At 42.3% G+C, this 19,758-nt stretch overlaps 1 protein-coding gene across 5 annotated transcripts; it reads right to left on the bottom strand.

The window, feature by feature from the left end:
• Window positions 1-1,957: 1,957 nt before the first annotated feature.
• On the bottom strand, window positions 1,958-19,720 carry LOC118093069 (uncharacterized). 5 transcript variants are annotated; one of them, XM_088657053.1, is made up of 5 exons: window positions 19,533-19,720; window positions 18,156-18,264; window positions 6,012-6,049; window positions 4,631-4,697; window positions 1,961-3,684 (listed from the first exon to the last, which is right to left on the bottom strand). In XM_088657053.1, the coding sequence occupies exons 4-5, from the start codon at window positions 4,677-4,679 to the stop codon at window positions 2,120-2,122; spliced, it is 1,614 nt and encodes a 537-aa protein (XP_088513179.1). In that variant the 5' UTR covers window positions 4,680-4,697; window positions 6,012-6,049; window positions 18,156-18,264; window positions 19,533-19,720; the 3' UTR covers window positions 1,961-2,119. The 5 variants fall into 5 exon arrangements, with proteins under 5 accessions (XP_088513177.1, XP_088513179.1, XP_088513181.1 ...); XM_088657055.1 differs by having other exon boundaries at window positions 19,618-19,720; XM_088657054.1 differs by having other exon boundaries at window positions 19,545-19,648.
• Between the last annotated feature and the right edge of the window lie 38 nt (window positions 19,721-19,758).

The raw sequence follows: 19,758 nt of genomic DNA, 5'->3' as shown, positions 1-19,758 counted from the left end.
TTTTAAACATACTTGAATACTGAAAATGCCATTTGTTAAGATGCAACATTTAGTATCTTCTTTGCTGAACAGTTAAATCAGACTGCACTCTGATCAAGATAGAGAAGGCTGCTCTAATTTAGGCAACAACCCAGAAACAGGTGTTGATGACTAGCTGTATGTAGAAACAAAAGTATAATGAGTAGCCTCTCCTTGTCCATGAAACCTTTTGTAAGTAGTAGGACAAACTGTAACCTATTTAAATCTATTTGTTTCCACTATTCATTTGAGTAACAAAGGAGAAAGAATTTAAACAATCAGAATTCCACATGATCATAGACTTTTTTTGGGGGGGGGGGGAAGGGATCATATACAGTGGTACCTCGGTTTACAAACACAATTGGTTCCGGAAGTCTGTACTTAACCTGAAGCGTACTTAACCTGAAGCGAACTTTCCCACTGAAAGTAATGGAAAGTGGATTAATCTGTTCCAGACAGGTCCGCCTAGTACTCAACCTGAAGTGTACTTAACCCAAGGTATGAGTGTAATTCGTTCCGGAAGTCCGTACTTAACCTGAAGCGTACTTAACCTGAAGCGAACTTTCCCATTGAAAGTAATGGAAAGTGGATTAATCCATTCCAGACAGGTCCGCGGAATACTTAAACTGAAAATACTCAAACCGAGGCGTACTTAAACCGAGGTATGACTGTAGCTCTTCAATTACTGCCAGGAATATTTCATTCTTCTGGAATTGCCTTTGTGCTACATTTTAATCTGTTAGTTTCCATAGCCTCCTTCCACTCTTGTCTACCATCTTCATATAATGCACAGTTCTTACAGGGATTTTTGCTGAAAGATGTAGCAATGACCCTAGCAACACCATTTAGAAAAGAAACGAAACCATGAGGCCAATCCACAGAGACTGATCTATCAATGACTCTTGGCTACCAAAGCTAAAAAATGGAACCTACACCTATAGAGGCAGAATACCTCACTTCCAAACCCAAGGGGCAAGCAACAAGGAATTGCCATTACCAGCAAAAACACTTGTGAGCTTCCTGAGTATCTGGTCACGGCTAGAAAAGGGTGCTGGGATACATGGACCTTCTCTGATCCATTGAGAAAACTCTTTTTATATCACCACCACCACACTGCTATGGTGACCTCTGAAGGCAAGAAGTGCCATATTGTGCCATTATTAATTAATAAATAATAATAATAATAATAATAATAATGTCATCATTATTATCATCATTATCATCATCATTACTTGCCTTTTCTCCTGTTGGGAGTCAAGGTGGCTTACAACTGAAATAGAAACAGCTTAAAAACACGTTAAAAAGCAATCAATTGAACATGCACAGGACTGCACTGTAAAACATTATTTTAGACATGGGAGGGGAAAGGACATTTAAAAGTATAGTATACCTGAAGGAGCGTCTCCACCCCCATCGTTCTGCCCGGACACTGAGGTCCAGTAACGAGGGCCTTCTGACGGTTCCCTCGTTGCGAGAAGCCAAGTTGCAGGGAACCAGGCAGAGGGCCTTCTCGGTGGTGGCGCCTGCCCTGTGGAACGCCCTCCCATCAGATGTCAAAGAGAAAAACAGCTACCAGATTTTTAGAAGACATCTGAAGGCAGCCCTGTTTAGGGAGGCTTTTAATGTTTAATAGATTATTTTATCTCATTTTTCTGTTGTAAGCCGCCCAGAGTGGCTGGGGAAACCCAGCCAGATGGGCAGGGTATAAATAATAAATTATTATTATTATTATTATTATTATTAAAAAGTACATATACTCCTTTCTCTGGTGAAAACCAGCTTCTGTAATAACCTTGTGCCTTAACTCAGGTGGTCCCATGAATAACCTTTCACATTAAACCTTAACTGGTGACTTAAAATTATCTTAAATATAAACTCACACTCCACAGTAAGTATCCTGAATATCAATTCAAACTGAGGATGAAAAATGAAAACGAAAATATTTAAAAATAAGCATTTAATTCTAGATTTGGAAAGGGCTACAAACGATGGATATATATGTATATATGTAAATGGCTGTTACAAACAACAAAACTGATTTCTAGTGATACATAACTTGGATGAAAAATATCTACCCTAACCAAGAAACAAATGTGTCTTCTTAAGAGACTCTTTTTTCCTTCATGGCTTGTCTTACAAGCTCCATGTCTTCCTTTAACAACTGCTGCAACATCAGTTTGCTTTGCCCTTCAGGATCTCCACAGAAAATGCTTTTTATGGCATGAAGGACTGCCATTGCTCTATCAATAATGTCCTCACCAACTTTTTTATTGGCTGAATTCTGTGCATATGCAGTTAGGTGGGGACTAAAACCATATAGCAAGTTAATGAATGCTTTTAACTTCCCCATTTCCACTTGTGCCTCTTCTGCCTTTTCTGCTACTGACTCAGGTGGAGATGGAAGCAACTCGACTGTCACTGTTTCTGGCACAGTTTCTGATGGCATGGCAGGAAGTACCACTTCCACATTCTTCTCTGTCTCCACCCACTCCTGGCCTAAGGGAGGACCCTGCACTTCTTCCTTCTTTTCAGGCTCTGTGTGAGGAATCACCACTTCAACATTCTTCTCTGTCTCCACCCACTCCTGGCCTAAGGGAGGACCCTGCACTTCTACGTTCTTTTCAGGCTCTGTGTGAGAAATCACCATTGTCACTTTTTCGGGCTCTGTGTGAGGAATCCCCACTGTCACGTGCTCAGACTCTGTGTGAGGAATCACCACTGTCACCTTCTCGGACTCTAAGGGAGGAATCACCACTGTCACATTCTCGGCCTCCATGGAAGGAATCACCACTGTCACGTTCTCCGACTCCGTGGAAGGAATCACTACTTCCATCACCGCCTCTGCTTTTCCCTTTTCCAACCTCTTCTCTGCTTCTCCCGCTAGTTCCAGAGCACTTTTTAGGTAGCTCTCTGCTTTTTCAAGATAGGTATTGAGCTCTGGGTCTTCTATAACTGAGTTAGGTGCATTCTTAATGGTTTCAATGAGTCTGTCAATCAACTCCAAGATTTCTGCACTTACAGACTTCTCTGCGGATTGTGTCACAGCAATTTCACTGTGTTTTGGTTCATTACTGGTATGGGTTAGTTTCACATGCATTTGTCTCACGTTTCTTAAAGACTCCACCAGACTTTCCAAAGCTCCATTTGTTAGCTGATCAAAAGTCATAGCTTGTTGCGTGGTAGTATCAGTTTCCAACAAAAATGACAAACTGGCCAGTGATTGATCTGGAGTAGTTTCAGCAGAATAAATTACACTTGTCTCAGTTTGTTCTTCAGTATTTCCTTCTGAAGTGACTGTATCAGTATGTAAAATGACTGATGCACCTGGGTCACTTCGGAGCTCCCAAAATGGTGTTGAGGTAGTTGGGGTAGTTGGGGTATTTTCATCGGTCAGGGCAACTGTTTCCAATGACTCTACATGTATTCCCTCAGTATGTGGATTCAAGTTTAGCAAAACTGTCTCCACTGCTGCAGATGGAGAAGGCTCTGGGTGGGAAGGCTCTGGGTGGGATAGTATGATAGTTTCTGTTTCTGTTGGTTTTGGTGTTTGTGCTGGTGCTGGTGCTGTTGGAATATTTTTCACCATATCTTGCAAAAGGCCTACAAGGTTATTCAAAGTCTTCTCTTCTTCGTTTGTTGTTTCAACTTCAAATATATGAGAAGGTTCTGTAAAGCAGAAAGTGAGGTCATGTAAACCACAAATGGACCCATCTCTTGCTCACTTTCTCCTACTCTACAAGTACAACAGTTTCTAAGGCCCACTCTACACTGCAGTAAACCACAAACCATGTGTTGCACAGTGTTGGGTCATAGGTCTTGTTCTACCTAGAACTGATGTTCCTTGTTTTAGAACATGGAAACAGAGACAACGATCCATTTCTCTAGTGACTGGCTTCTCTGAAATAGACCTTTCAAAATGATTCTGTAGCAAAGAATTTTCAAAGGTGTGAAAGAAAGATGTCATTTTTTTCTGTATGCCACAGCAGCAGCGAGGATTGTATTAGCAAAGAATTGGAAATCTGAAGATCTACCGACGGTGGACGACTGGCAGATGAAGCTGATAGAATATATGGAACTGTCTGAACTGACTGGGAGAATCCAAGAGCAGGGAAATGAGACGGTGGAAGAAGATTGGAAGAAATTTAAGATTTATTTGGAAAAGAATTATAAGATTGAGAATAGATAATAAGGGAAGTGGAAGTACAAAGAGGCTGAAGAAGCATTTAGATATAGTAAGGAGGGAACAAGTTTAAATGTAAAATGATTAATAAGATTTCTAGATCCAAATGACAATTTGATATATTGGGAATGTGGGTTAAAATGGATCAAGAATTTTTTTACAATAAGTATGCTAGAAGAAGAAATGGTTTAAGAAATAGAGAGTGCTGTATTAGTTATAAATAGAAGCGTGGAAGGGGGGGGGGGAGGAAGTCGACAGATTAAGAATTATATTGGATATTGTTAAAGGAATGTTTTTTCTTTCTTTTTTGTCTTTTTGTTTTTTGTCTTTTTATATTTTGTATTTTTTCTATATGTGTAATAAAATCAATAAAAATATATTTAAAAAAGAATTTTCAAAGGTGTTGTGGAAAAGGAAAAGATGAGTGCTTACCTAGAGCGTGAAGATTGTCTGCTGTCTCTGATGAAATCTGCACAGTCATAGTTGGGTTCAGAGTGATCTGCAAAATAAATAACAACCCTAGTCATTCCCAGATGACTGTTACTTCACTGCAACAGCAAGATTTCCCATCATTTGGCTTATGTCCAAATAAGCCCCAAGTGCCAGGGTGCAATTGATATCCACATATTTAGCACAGGAAGAAAATTAAAACTATGGCCAGATGTCAGAATCCTGCCCAATTAAAACCCCAGGGGGAGTTCCTCAGAGGGAGAGGCATGGCACCTTGTGGAAAATCTCACCACAGCTGGGAGCATGGAAGAGCCCTCAACAGTCCTAAAACAATCTAAATTACCTTGCCTCACAGACACCTTGCCTTCCTTCACTCCCAGACAACCTCTCTGCCACATCCTGAACTAGGGTTCCCAGGAAAAGAGAAGTTAGGGCTCCTGCACTTTTCATAGTTGCGTAGAAGAGGGAATTACAGCAGGTGGAGCTTCTCATAAAATGGCAAAATAAATTACAACAGCAAAAACCAGGAATTTATTAAGAAGGAACAACCAATTAATACATCCTCTAAGGATTGGAACTGGTGGGGGGGGGGGTTGTTTTTTTTTTTTTAAATGCCTCAACGTAAGCAACAAATTACCCATCAGTTAGTCAATCTGGAAAACCTCATCAAAATTGTCCTTGTGCCTACATTTCATTGAGAGAAGGGTCTCAGACATGGAAGTTTCCAGGCATATCTGTACAGGAAGAGTAGGTTCCTAAAATAGTTCCTAGATTGCTCAGGACTTTAAAGATCAAAACATAAGGGAGAACAAGCTCTGAGTCTAATATGTACAAGACTCTGAATTGTAGTTCAACACATTTCAGAATGATCCACCTCCTCCTTAGAAGCTTGAAAAGTTTGCAGAGATTATATATATAGAATACAATTTTCTGATACCACATTATCAAGCTGGTTTTTGTGCTGTTCAGATTTTAAGAATGAGATGTTTTTGATTTTTTTAAAAAAAGTTCATCTTTATTAAGATGTTTCTGAATTTTAGGACCTTGCAAGCTTTTAAATCTCCTAAAGGAGTGTTTCACTCTGAAATGCACCGAGCTAAAATAAAGAGTTTTGTACTCATTTTTTTGTTCACTTTAGGTGCTTTCCCCAACCCCACCCACTTTTCCTTGCTGTAAAGGACAAAGTCAGAATTTTGCACTGAGCCCAGAAAAAAAGGACAAAGTGAAGCTGACAGTGTAATGTCAACCCATCAGCTGGTCCCAGACAAAACCCTGAGAGAAGAATTTGAGATGACTTGAAGTTTCCAGAAAGTCTTCATGGACAAACCAAAGCCATTTCCCTAAGTACTAAAATCAATGTTACCTGCAATTCTTTAATATTGTCAAAAATATGATGCACACCTAAAAAGAAAGAAAGAAAATTAAACACCAGAGTTTTTACCACATTTTGATTTTTACAATGCTGATACTCCCAAAGAGGCCAAACGCATGTCATTTTTAATATGTGGTCCAAAGTCCTTGGGATGTTGTTGTTGCTGTTTATATCCCCCTCCCCCACTCAATGGAGCCAGGGTAGCAAACACACAAATTATTTAAAAAAACCTTTTTAAAAACCCCAATAAGAAAGGCAGACTGGAAGTGATCTTCATTTAAAAGGCTTGTAGAGACATATTAACAACCAACGTTGCTGTTCTAACTTAGTTTGCAGATTTCTTCTCACACATCAAACGTTCACAAAGCCCATAAGAAGCTACTTAAAATGGCAACCTACAGTGACATCAAACACAATGGCTGAGTATTGGCAAGGTCTAAAAACATCTACTTCTGCTTCATCGACTATGCAAAAGCCTTTGACTGTGTCGACCACAGCAAACTATGGCAAGTTCTTAAAGAAATGGGAGTGCCTGATCACCTCATCTGTCTCCTGAGAAATCTCTATGTGGGGCAAGAAGCTACAGTTAGAACTGGATATGGAACAACTGACTGGTTCAAAATTGGGAAAGGAGTACGACAAGGTTGTATATTGTCTCCCTGCTTATTTAACTTATATGCAGAATTCATCATGCGAAAGGCTGGACTAGATGAATCCCAAACTGGAATTAAGATTGCCAGAAGAAATATCCTCAGATATGCAGATGTCACAACCTTGATGGCAGAAAGTGAGGAGGAATTAAAGAACCTTTTAATGAGGGTGAAAGAGGAGAGCGCAAAATATGGTCTGAAGCTCAACATAAAAAAAACCAAGATCATGGTCACTGGTCCCATCACTTCCTGGCAAATAGAAGGGGAAGAAATGGAGGCAGTGAGAGATTTTACTTTCCTGGGCTCCTTGATCACTGCAGATGGTGACAGCAGTCACGAAATTAAAAGACGCCTGCTTCTTGGGAGAAAAGCAATGACAAACCTACACAACATCTTAAAAAGCAGAGACATCACCTTGCCAACAAAGGTCCGTATAGTTAAAGCTATGGTTCTCCCAGCTATGTATGGAAGTGAGAGCTGGACCATAAAGAAGGCTGATCGCCGAAGAATTGATGCTTTTGAATTATGGTGCTGGAGGGGACTCTTGAGAGCCCCATGGACTGCAAGAAGATCAAACTTATCAGCCTCGAGTTCTCACTGGAAGGACAGATCCTGAAGCTGAGGCTATAATACTTTGGCCACCTCATGAGGAGAGAAGACTCCCTGGAAAAGACCCTGATGTTGGGAAAGATGGAGGGCATTAGGAGAAGGGGACTACAGAGGACGAGATGGCTGGACAGTGTTCTTGAAGCTACGAACATGAGTTTGACCAAACTGCGGGAGGCAGTGGAAGACAGGAGTGCCTGGCGTGCTATGGTCCATGGGGTCACGAAGAGTCGGACACGACTAAATGACTAAACAACAACACCTTACATTGGTGTTATGAAGAAGAAGACAAATATGTTAATAGGTATCAAATCTAGATTATTTTGTCTGTGAAGTTCATAAAATACTCTTTGTGAATAAAAAGAAAACTTATTCTTGCCTCCATTTCTCTCTCACACATATGCACATCAATGAAGAAGGGAAAAGATGGGGAAAGAGGAGTTCTATCCAACCAAATCATACTCTTGAGTAGGTTTACTCCGAGTATACTTTGGTAGGATAAGGCCCAGTTTCCATCACTGATAGCAGAAACATTGAGCCTCTGAATGGAATGTTTATCGGTGCAAATGTTCCTGTTTCCTTTTCTAATGTGAACAGTTAGTTAGCAGGTTCCTATCTATTCCACTCTGGGAGGAAAATATTTGGATTGCAATATGGATGAGAATTTTAGGAACAGATTTTCAGAAATAGAAAATTTTAATCTTCCCCCCAAAATAAAATTATGCTCTTGATTTTAAGTGTATATGCAACTGATTTACTAATTTGGGGGGAGGGGGGTTATAGCAGTGTACAATTATTAAAATGCAATAAATAAAACATAAAACTAGCTTTTCAAAAGAAATCTGACACTGACTTCCGGTCTACCACCAACGCTGATCAGCAAGGAATCCTCAAGCTCTGAGGTTCCTGGCACTGTGAGGGAGAGGGGAGCCACGAGAGCACCGCGGACCCCCAATAAAAAATCCCAGATTGAGCTTTCTGAGGACGTGAGAGCTCGGCTGCGCCCAAAAGTGACTCCTCTGCCCCCCGGTAAGCTCTTTTAAGAGCCCCGAAAGCGAGCGGAGTGCAGAGTCACAGGCGACATTTTTGATCAAATCGCTACCCTCACAGAGCGAAGCTCCAAGCCAGCAGCAGAGGAGCGGTGGATTTTTCCAAAACAAAGGATTTGAAGACATTGGACACCGTGGGTAAGGGAAAGAAATGTTTAAAAAGTTGGACTGGGGAAAGCCCCCCGGGAACTGAGTCGGGTCCCTGGAGGGATCAGCCAGCTGCCATTATGACATCACAATAGGAAGGGATTTGTTTACCTCTTTGAGGCTGAGAACTGTTAACTTTGAAGAGTTAATTATAAGGCTGTGTACAAGTTTGATAATGCTCTTTTCAGAAATGGACATAAGATTTTTAAAATATGAACAAGAATTAAAAATGAGAGTTGATAACCAGATCGGACATAAACTTTGTTTCTGAGGTTTGGAAATACGAACAGCGCCACTTCCTGCATTGTAATCTGTGCAGTTCCCATGGAATTTGAGACAAGCAGGATGTCAGTTGACACAACATCATCTGGCTCTTTAGACTTTGTGGACTATCAAAAACTTCTGGAACTGATTTTGGATGTGAGGGATGAATTGTGGCAGAATTTACAGATTCGCAAAATAAGACAGAACTGTGTGGAAAGTGAAGGTGGATTAGTTTCAGTAGAGAATGAAGCGAAGCAAGATGAACAAGCACCAGCCGGGGACAATGTAAATGATTTTACAGAAGAGGAGGAAGATGTATCAGTCCTGGACAATATAATTGAACTTTAAAAAGAGGAGGAAGAAGTATGGAATATTGTTCCCCCAGTGAGAGAGGGGGAATAAGACATGTTCGATCCAAAGAGTCCTCAAAGAAGAACCAGCATGGAATAATGTCCTCCCAGTGAGAGAGGGAGGGCAGGATCTATGCTGAGGCTGAGCTCAACTGGAATAAAAATTGAGACAGGGCTGAAAAGTGGAAACATAGCTGGATGGTACTGTGCTACAGTTAGAAAATTGGGGGGGGGCAGCAGGGGACAAAGAAGGGAGAGTGGTGGATAGGTGGCGAAAGAGTGGGAATAGGGTGAGGAGCAACAATGGGTTATTTTCTGATCGATTAAGATGGTCCCAAACTGGAACGTTTTATGGAGCTGGTTGATGCATCTGGGAGATCCGGAGTCCAGGGGAAGGGGGGTAGAATTAGATAAAAGTGGTTAAAGGTTATCATGATAGAAGAAATAATATTTGAATGTATGGAAAAAAAATTGGGGTATAAATTGTGAGGCTAAAGGAAGAATTAGAGATGGATGGGAAAATAAATTTAGATTTGGATTAATTAATGAATTATAGGTTAAGGATATAGTCGATGTTTTCCCCCCCTTTGTGTAGATTAGAATTGGTTGTGAAATAATGGAAAAAAATGTGTTAGAATGATTTAAGATGATAAAGGAAAATTGCTTAATTTAGATTTAATAAATGGACCCAGTGTGGGGGGAATCGAGGAAGTCCACAATGTCAAGTTAATGTAATGAATTGATATGTTTTTTCTTTTTTGATTGGTTTATTTTTGCTTTTTTGTTTTTGTGTTGAAATGTTTGAAAATTAATAAATATTATTTGGAAAAGAAAGGGGGGGGGAAGAAATCTGACACTACCCATGTCTAGACAATGCTCTAAATTTCTCAGTGAATGGAAAACAGACAGACTGGTTAGCATCTCTGACATAACACCGTAAGAAGAAAAAGAAAGCCCAAATGGACAAAAAGAATGTTCAAGCAGAGCATTTGTATCATTAAAAGGTATCATTAAAAGAGTTAGCTGCTTAGTAATGCTGGAACCAGGTCAATTCACACAGATTTTTTTTTTTTTTAGAAAACAGGAAGTCTCTGGTGGCTGCCTTGTATTTTGCTGCCTCTGGGGCATAAATGCAAACGGAAGAAAGAGAAGATGACCTGGGTTGTCAAGAAAATTGATTGGTACTTAGCTGTCATCTTTGAAAATTTCTCACAAACTGCTATGGAATAACAAATAATGTTGGATGAACAGGCAGATCTGCTGCAACTTGACATTCAACCTTCCTGTCCAACTTTCTAATCTAGAAAGTCATTTTATATGCTGAAAGGGGAGGCAAATTCTTTTTAAAAAAATCTTAAATTAACAAATGTCTAAAAATGTCTAAAAATATGTAGGCAGTGTCTATTTATCTACCGTATATGCAGAACTGAATGTATGGTATAACCAACCAATGTCACCAAGTTTGAGTACGTACTACAATAAGAAGACAGAGGGAGTAGCCCCCTTAAAAAATAAGTTAAAGAAAGGGATTCCTCAGTTTTTTGTATTTCCCCCTTTCCCTTTACTGTACTTTACTTTCCATCTTATAAGTTGGAAGCTGCCCAGAGTGGCTGGGGCAACCCAGTCAGATGGGCAGGGTACAAATAATAACATTAATATTATTATTGTTCTTGTTCTTGTTAAGGCTCTTGACCACTACGCAACAATAGTCAAACCAACCAATTTCAAACACTGACTAGGGCATATAGAGAGGCTTTTTCCTACTGGAGGTCCACAGTTATGGTACTTATTTGGAGACTCTTGCATCTATTCTGGCTTAAGCATCTTTCAATAGCAGGAAAACTTTAGAGCTGCTATGGCAGCAGAGATATTTCGCACCTGGTGTAAAGCTTATTAGCTACAATTCAGAAAGGTGAAGAGCTGAAAAATACTTAAAACAGTATTTTTTTAAGCTGAGGTTCCAATACTTTGGCCACATCATGAGAAGAGAAGGCTCCCTGGAAAAGACCCTGATGCTGGGAAAGATGGAGGGCACTAGGAGAAGGGGACGACAGAGGACGAGGTGGTTGGACAGTGTTCTCGAAGCTACGAACATGAGTTTGACCAAACTGTGGGAGGCAGTGGAAGACAGTGCCTGGCGTGCTCTGGTCCATAGGTTCACGAAGAGTAGGACACGACTAAACGACTAAACAACAACAACAACAACAACCCGTCTCAGAGTAGACCCACTGAAGCTAATGATAGGTCCCTTCTGCAGAGGACTAGAATCAGAGATAATAAGGCTCCAATACTTTGGCCACATCATGAGAAGAGAATGATGTGGTATGATACCGGTATCAGACTTTAAGGTGCCACAATCCTCGTTGTGGTTATTAACCCCACCCCATCCAGGCAGCCCCTCGAGTCAGCAGGAGCAGGCCATACTCAGGGGCTCCAGGAGCTGGTGAGGGGGCCGATTTGGGGGGCGCCCCTTCCCTCTTCAGGGTGCGAGTGGTGGGGAGGAGTCCCCGCCATGTTTGGCCAGAGACGCCGCGAGCGAAGGGGGCGCTCGCCATTGCCTCAACTCACTCACGCTGGGCCGGTGCTCCCGGCAGCAGGAAGCCGAGGAGGAGGAGGGCCGCCAGCAGTGGCGGCGACGGGAGGAGGAGCCGGGACTGCCGCCGCCGCCCCCCCACCATTCTTCCAACAGGCGCGCGGCTACTAGGCCTACGGGCATGCGCTCCTCATGGCGGGAGGCGGCGGCGGTGGCGGGAACCCCAGAGCAACCGTCGACCGTTCGGCCGCCCCTCCCCCTCAAGCGAAGGGAAGGAACCCGCCGAGCCCGGCCGCGCGGGCTCTCCTTTGTTTCCCCCTCAGCCGCCTTCCTTCCCCTCAGAGAACCCAAATATCTCGTCTCCGAACCGGGGCTCCTGAGCCCCCCCTACAGAACCTCCTCTTCACGGACACCCCACCACCGTCGCCCGCCCTTTTAAAAGGGCATTTTTATACGACAGGAGGCGGGTGGCTCCCCTGTGGCGCTCCAGATGTTTGCTGGTGGGAGTCCGAACACCTGGAAGGCCTCGCATGTTCCCCCTTTTCTGATAAGGCGGAGAGGAAGGAATTTCGCCCTCCCTCCAGTTTACTTAATTCGCTACACACGTACAGAACACTGCCTCCGTTGTGCCCTCCATAATTATTCCTCCCCAACCTGGTACCCTTCAGATGTTGTTGGATTCTAAGTCGCATCATCTCCCTGACCACCATTGGCCCTCCTGGCAGGGACTGGGGGCAGTTGGGAGTCCCATCACCTGGAAGATGCCATGGGTTGGCTAATCTTCACTCTACGCCACCCGTCCTGGTACATATTTCCTCATGCTTCCACTAATCTGGTGCTCTCCAGATGTTTTGGACTGGAACGTCCATCTCACTCTTGGCCAGGCATCCCCAAACTGCGGCCCTCCAGATGTTTTGGCCTACAACTCCCATGATCCCTAGCTAACAGGACCAGTTATTGGGGAAGATGGGAATTGTAGTCCAAAACATCTGGAGGGCCGAAGTTTGGGGATGCCTGCTCTTGGCCATACTTGCCAGGGCTAATGGGAATTGGGAGTACACAAACATCTGGAGGGCATCATGCTGGGGAAGGCTGTGCAGGAGGGCATTATACCCCCAGCCTCTCACCCTGACTGCCATCTTTTATTTCTCCTCTATTCCTGTCTCCCCAAACACAACCAGCAGTTCCCCAACCCCCCCTTCTTCCATCCCTCCTCTCATACCACCAACCCATCTCACCCACCCCTTCACATTCAAGATCTCCCTTCCTAGGCTACCCCCTTCAGCACACTGCTCACCCCCTCCCCATTCCCCCCTCTTATGTCCTCCCTTGTTCCCCAGAGCCCCCTTCCTCACATTCAGAAGGATTAGCCATATTCAACCTCCCAATTCATTCCTATCCATTGCAGCATCATTTGTGCAACTGGCCTGGCCAAAGTGGTCACTAGCAGTCCATGACGTTGCTTTCAAGGTAGGTGAAGTTTATTGCACAGCCTCACATTGTTCCAGGGCAAAGTCGTCTATTTTGAGTAAGGTAGTAGTTTATCAGACTTCTAGGTGATTTTCAATACCATCAACTAGTAGCCTTGTGAACTAGTTGGCTAGTACCATTTACAGCTGTTCAGATTGGTTTTAGGTGATGGTTGGAGGTCTGCTGCTCTGATCTATAGCACCTGTAATGTGGGGCTCCATCTTGTCCTCCGCACTGTTCTAACATCTACAATTAAAGTGCTAAGATTTTGAATGTCACCAACATGCCTGTGACACACAATTCTGTTTCATCTTGTTCAGGTTGATGCCCTCAACAGGTTCTTGAATCAACAATGGGCTGGATGAAGGCCAATACACTGAGTTCAAGCCAGGTGAGAAGCTCCCAGGCCAGCCAACTATAGATATATGAATTTGACATGTTATGGATGAGGCTGCATTCTCTGAAGAAGAACTGGGGAACTTCAAGCCTATGGAGCTGAATGCAGCCCTCTAACATATTGTCTATGGTTTCAGTGACTTTGTTTTGATGCTGCTTTTGACTTCGAAAAGAACATTGCTGTTTTGCAATCTGCCCCTTCCTGGCCCTGCGTGGTTCTGAGTGCCTTTGTCTTGCTGGAATTTCCTTGAATTGTTATAACTTCTTGTCTTGATGGAGTGGTCTGTGTGTCTACAAACCTGACATGGCAGGAATATAGCATACTGTGAAAAGTTAACATTGCTCCATCTACACTTGCCTCCAGGCCTGCCCAACCCTGTCCTGCACCCCAACCCAATTGAAAAATTACAGATTCTTGCTCTAAAACATCAGGTTTGTAGCCTGGGTGTGCTCTTGCTAATCCACCTTTGCAGACAGATGCCCTAGGGTCTTCTGTAGCTCATAGAATATTTTAAGAGCCTGAGCTAGAATGACAGCTGCAAACCTTCTTGGAGAAAGAAAATCTGGCCTGTTATTCATACTCCTGATAGCATCCATCTTAGATTACTGCAATGCCTTCTACCTGGAGCTGCCTTTGAAAGCTGTTTGGAAACTTCATTTGGTTCAAAATCCAGCAGCTAGGCTAACTTGCACAAGTTAAAGGGCATATTCTGCTAGTCCTTAAACAGCTACATCAGCTGCCACTTTGCTCCTGGGCACAGTTCAAAGTGCTTGTTAAACCTAGGGCTGCCATATGTTCGGATTTGCCCGTACATTACTAGAATTTCAGAGGGGGGCATGCTTTGTCCTGGATCTTAGGTAAGTTAATTGAAAAAAAATGAAGGGGTTTTTTTGGTGCATTTTTGTTATATAAAAAAAAGTTCAACTACTTTTGGTGTGTCTTGGTTTTTACTTTTTGAAACCCTAGTTAAACCCCAAATAGCCTACCAGCATTTCCCACAAGATATGAAGATCTTTAGGTCAGGGTGGGAGAGCTCTACCTTATGCAGTATGGTGGGTGGCAACATAGAGGTGGATGATGTCAGTTCACCTTATCCCACTGTCATGGCTTCTAGGTTACACACAGTTGATCATTTTACTCTCTTATAGTTGCTGACAATACTAGTCTCTTTTGGATTTTATTCAGTTTTTTATCATTTCAAAATTATGTTAATACTCTTACAATGGCTTTGACTAAGACAGGATAGAAATATTTCAACAAACAATATTAAACATAATTTCCTTTGGGTTATCCTTATAATTCTATAAAGACAGTTTCATGTGTAATATTTCGACTACAACTGAAATAATGACAGCTTTCAAATTATGCTCTTCAATAACTGCTTTTATTAAATAATGCCTTCATAAAATATAGAAAATTGTGTAATTTTCAAAATTAACTGGGATTGTAAAAATAAGAGGGAAGAAAAAACCCGACTTTAAATGAAGTCCAAATGACACATGCATCTCTGCTAATAAACAAGTACAGGTATTTCAAGATACTTAGTCTGCAATTCTAAAAACATTAGAAAGACCTTTAACAAACACAGTGGTACTTCTGAGTAAATATTTGTAGGAGTATGCAGTTATAGATTTTTGTTTGAAGAAGTATTTAGTGTTATCTTACAAAGCTTTCATTCTTTGTGTAGAAATAATTTGTGCTTAGACACCTTATATTGCATATAGCAACATAATTAAACAACAACCCTATAATAATAGAAAGACAAAGCTGCAAACACAACATCAGATCCTCCTCCTTGAAAGGCCACTTCCATGTTGGCGATAAAAACTGAGCTGGTTTGACAGGCTTTTCTGAAATGAGAAAGCTGCCATCACAGAAAAGATGCTGCACCATGAGCACCAGCACAGGTGACAAGCAGTAGTGCTCAGCAACCGGGGGGGGGGGCATGAATGCTCCTTATTATTATTATTATTATTATTATTATTATTATTATTATTATTATTATCACTTATCAGTTGCTTTTTTGCCACAGCAACTCAAAGTGACATACAATATTTTAAGCAAAAAATAAATACATTAAAAACAAAATGCCCCATATTAGAACATACCACCCATGCAAAAAGGCCGTGTTAAAAGCACTAAAAAGCAGGGCTTTTGCCTGGAGGCTAAATGTATGTAATGATGGTGCCAGGCAAGCCTCCCTGGGGCAAGCATTCCATAAGAGGAGAGCCACCACTGAAAGTGCCCATTCTCGTGTTGCCACCCACCAGACCTTCCATGGAGAAGGGCCTCAAATGATGACTGAACAATAACCTAGTGCCCTCCATGTTTTAGACCAGTGTTTCCCACACTTGGGTCTCTAGCTCTTTTTGAACTACAATTCCCATCATCCCTGACCACTGGTCCTGCTAACTAGGGATGATGGGAATTGTAGTCCAAAAAACAGCTGGAGACCCAAGTGTTTGACTTCCATCAGCCCCAACCAGCATAGTAAAGGCTACCCTAATACAACAGCAGATAGGAGTAGATTCACCAAAATCAAACCAGGAGACCTCCACAAGCCCCACTGAAATTGAAGCTAGAGGATAGTGGTTTATACCCACCTGCTTGTTAAAAGTTAGAAATCATGTTATTTGCCCTGAATCTGAAAATATTAAATTTTCAGATGGAATCAGGAAACTGATATATTTCTTGTCTTTCAGTCCAATTATATCACATTAGAATTTTAAGGTATTTTGTTTAGAACCTTTAATTTAAAACTATAATTTTAAATTCTCCTTTAATACAAAAAGGGAAATAGATTACACCATGCTCTAATAGAAGTACTTCAATTGGCTGTGCACGTGCACATGTGCAATATCAAATGCTCCATATCTGAAAATGATCACTATGCTGTACACTTTTTGCTTTTTATGAAAAAAAAATGCAGTTGTCATGAAAAGTTGCCCTATGCCACATTATGTTACCCATTCTGTTGTCTCAGTCCAGCTTAGTTTAGAAAACAAGCTCTCCCCTTTATCCTCTTGCAGCAGCCTGAAATGCATTAACAGTTGTGAAAAAGTACAAACACTTTCCTTTGAAGTCACTTATGCTCCAGTGGGGGAGGGAGTGCCAAAAAAAGTTAGAAGTGTGTGCTTTTAATTCCCTTTGAAATAATAGATGTTCCTGCAGCAAGGGAGAGAACAACCATTTCCATTTGTATTTCTCACTGAACTTTGGTGTGATCACACTTTTACAAAAAGCTGTTATTTCGCAGTGCTGGTTGTAGAGGCAAAACAGCAGAACCTTATGAAATTGTACAAGGCTTGCAAAACAGTGATATTCTGATCACTGTTTTCCCCATACCTGCAAATACAGAAAAGCGGGGGCGGGAAAGAAGACAAGAATGCCTACAGCTTTGCAAGTGCTTAATTTGTGCTAACATTTTCCAGAGATTCAATGCCAGATACCATCCTCCTTTAAGACTTAAATTTTGTGGGTACTTGAATCTTTAGTCCTAACAGCTGAAGACTGTATAGCACTTTGCATGCTGAAAACTGAAGAAGAGCAGCAGTAATGCAAGTGATCCTGCACTACAGCTTGGGTTCCCAAGCACTGAGGCTAGGCAGAAATAGCAGCAGTTGCTAGTCATCTAATCAGTTGGCCCCAGAATCATGGCTGTCACAAAGTAAATGTTTGTCCTCAAGTGCTGTGTATTTCATGGTTCTTGAAGCTCACTCATGGGGCCTTTAAAAATGCCAACGAACTCCACATGTCCTTGTGGCTTATGTTTTCCTCCGATCTGACCTTCCCCTGACCTCTCTAAAAGACTAGATAAAAGATATAGTCCATAGTCAACTGATCTTTAGGAAGTCTTACAGAAAATCCCTTCCTTGACTTGTTGACTATGCCAGTTCCAGTTAAAATAGCCAGACAGATCAGCAGACCTCTCCTGATGCACTGCCTGAAAAGGAGAATGCTGGAATACCAAAGTCACTTTATGACGACTGAACCATTGAACTTTAAAACAGTTCTACCACTGGAATATGCTGATATTGGCAATTAAAAGGATAACACAGAGACCAACTTAAGAACACCAATACAACTTATTTGGCTCATTAGAGGGATCATTGAAGGGTGAATTGCATCCTGCCAATATTCCCTGAATTATCACATGTGAAAATATAGAAAGTCAGCCCTCCACTAAAATCCATTACAGTATTTTAAACATAAGAAACTCAATAAGATTCCAAGAAGAAATCCAACTTAGCATCCTAGTTTATCATGCTTGATTAGGCTCCTCACTGCTTGGGAGGACCAAGAACAAGGTTTCAAGCCTTGGGAGGAAGAAGAGACACAAGTCCATACCTGAAGGTTCATCAGTGTGACAAGAGCAATTAACACAACAGTATGACCCTGTTTAAATAGCATTCCCACATGAACTTTATTCCTGATCCTGCAGCTTGAAGACTAGGAAGTCCTCCAAAGAAACTGAGCTTGCAAGTACCAAGCATTCCTTTTATAAATACCCCAGTGATTACCAAAATATCTCTTCTTCACTCTGGGGAATAGTACAAGAGGTGCAATGAAAGGGAAGAGAAGTGTGACACTGCTTGGAAAGCAGAAGTGTAACAAGATAGGCCAACAGCAAGGGTGCCAACAAAAGACAACGCTCCCAAACCAACCACACCTCTTTTCAAACAAGCCTAGATATGAGGGGAGGAAATGCAGCCACATCGGAGTACAGCCCTTCAGTTGCTTCAAAATTTCTTCTGATGGATTCTGTCTTCTTTTCTTCCCTAGGTGGAAATGCAGGGGAAAAGAACTTGCAAAAATTATTGTATCAGACATCATAGTTGAGATACAGCTCTCTTGCAGCAATTCCCATTTGACAGCCCTCAATGTAAACAACTCAGTTCTGGCATGCATTCTTTTATTTCGAAGTACAAGCCCTACATTCAGCCCTAACTTTAACAAACACCTTCCAATACTGTTGCTCATTGCCCCAATAGGAATTCTGCCTAGACCTACAGTACTTGCACCACATCAAGGCATAGTTTCTGCTTACCCAACAGAGCTGCTGACTGTACGACACCACCAGCAACTCTAAAACACCGCCTTTTCCTCACATTCCCTTGCTTACACCATTGCTGAACTATTCATATAAGGATACCGCGTAATCTTCAAACACACGCTCTACCTTTTTTTCAGTTGACTACTATTGCTTCTTGTCCTATCCTCATCAGACAGAAAGAACAAGCCTCTTATTTCTGAGATGGTTTTTATTCCATGAAAACTATCAACATTTGACAGCAATTATTGTTACCGGTATCTTGGGGAAGGCTGTCACTTTCTTGCAAGCTTTCTTTCTACTCATCATTTCCCACTTGACTCCTGTATTCAAAGCCAGCCCTCTCAGTTCAGGAGCCACACCCACCCTGCAACTGGAAAAGAAGTGTTTAGGAGACAGCGCCACATTTCTAGATGCTAGGGCAATATGGAGCTAGGATTTGTCCAGCTGTTCCCCATCACAATGATCCCCTAAGAAACTCTCAGTCTTCTATCTAATTTCCTTCAACTCCTTCTACTCCTTTCAACAGAGCAACCCATTTCACAACACACTTCCCTGAACTATTTCCCCTGCCAAAAATTCTAACCCACCTGTCAATGCCCAGCCGCATTCTGGATCTAGCCTCGTCTTTTCAATTTCAGAGCATCCACTGCTCTAAAGTACAGGCTTCATGCATTAGAAATTACGACCTATGCTTCCTAAGCTTTAAATAACTCCCATGTTACTTATATCCTCTTCTCATCCCATAATGACTCCCAAGCAGCCCTCCTTCCAAATCCAAACTAACCTCGCTCCCTCCCTAAATACGTTCATTTCCTAACCCTAACACAGACCCACAACTTCGCCCTTTCCATTTCTACAGCCCCACAACCTTTAAGTGCTCGCATCGCATCCCCAGACTCTTCCCTCCCTCCTTCCTATCCCCACCCCTTTCACCTCAGGGTCAGCAGTGCTCCTACCTACCCACCCACCATTAACCCACTTTTTGATACAGACCCCACCGCACACATTTCTGTCTTAAAAGCCCCTCCCATTGCTGGTCTTCCTCCAAGACCGTCCTCGCAAATGCGCGCACACGCACACCCCGGCGCGGGAAAGGCCCCCTCCTCGCTTGCTCGCTCGTCGAATCCAGCCTCCAACAGCTCTTCCACCCGTCGCCTTCCGCGGCTAGTCCCGACTGCGCCTCAGCTCGCTGGTTCCCAACCGGGCTGTCCTCCTTGGC

Source organism: Zootoca vivipara, chromosome 13 (assembly GCF_965207765.1).
Source record: "Zootoca vivipara chromosome 13, rZooViv2.hap1.1, whole genome shotgun sequence".
NCBI lineage: Eukaryota > Metazoa > Chordata > Lepidosauria > Squamata > Lacertidae > Zootoca > Zootoca vivipara.
This window is presented reverse-complemented; position numbering and strand designations above follow the sequence as displayed.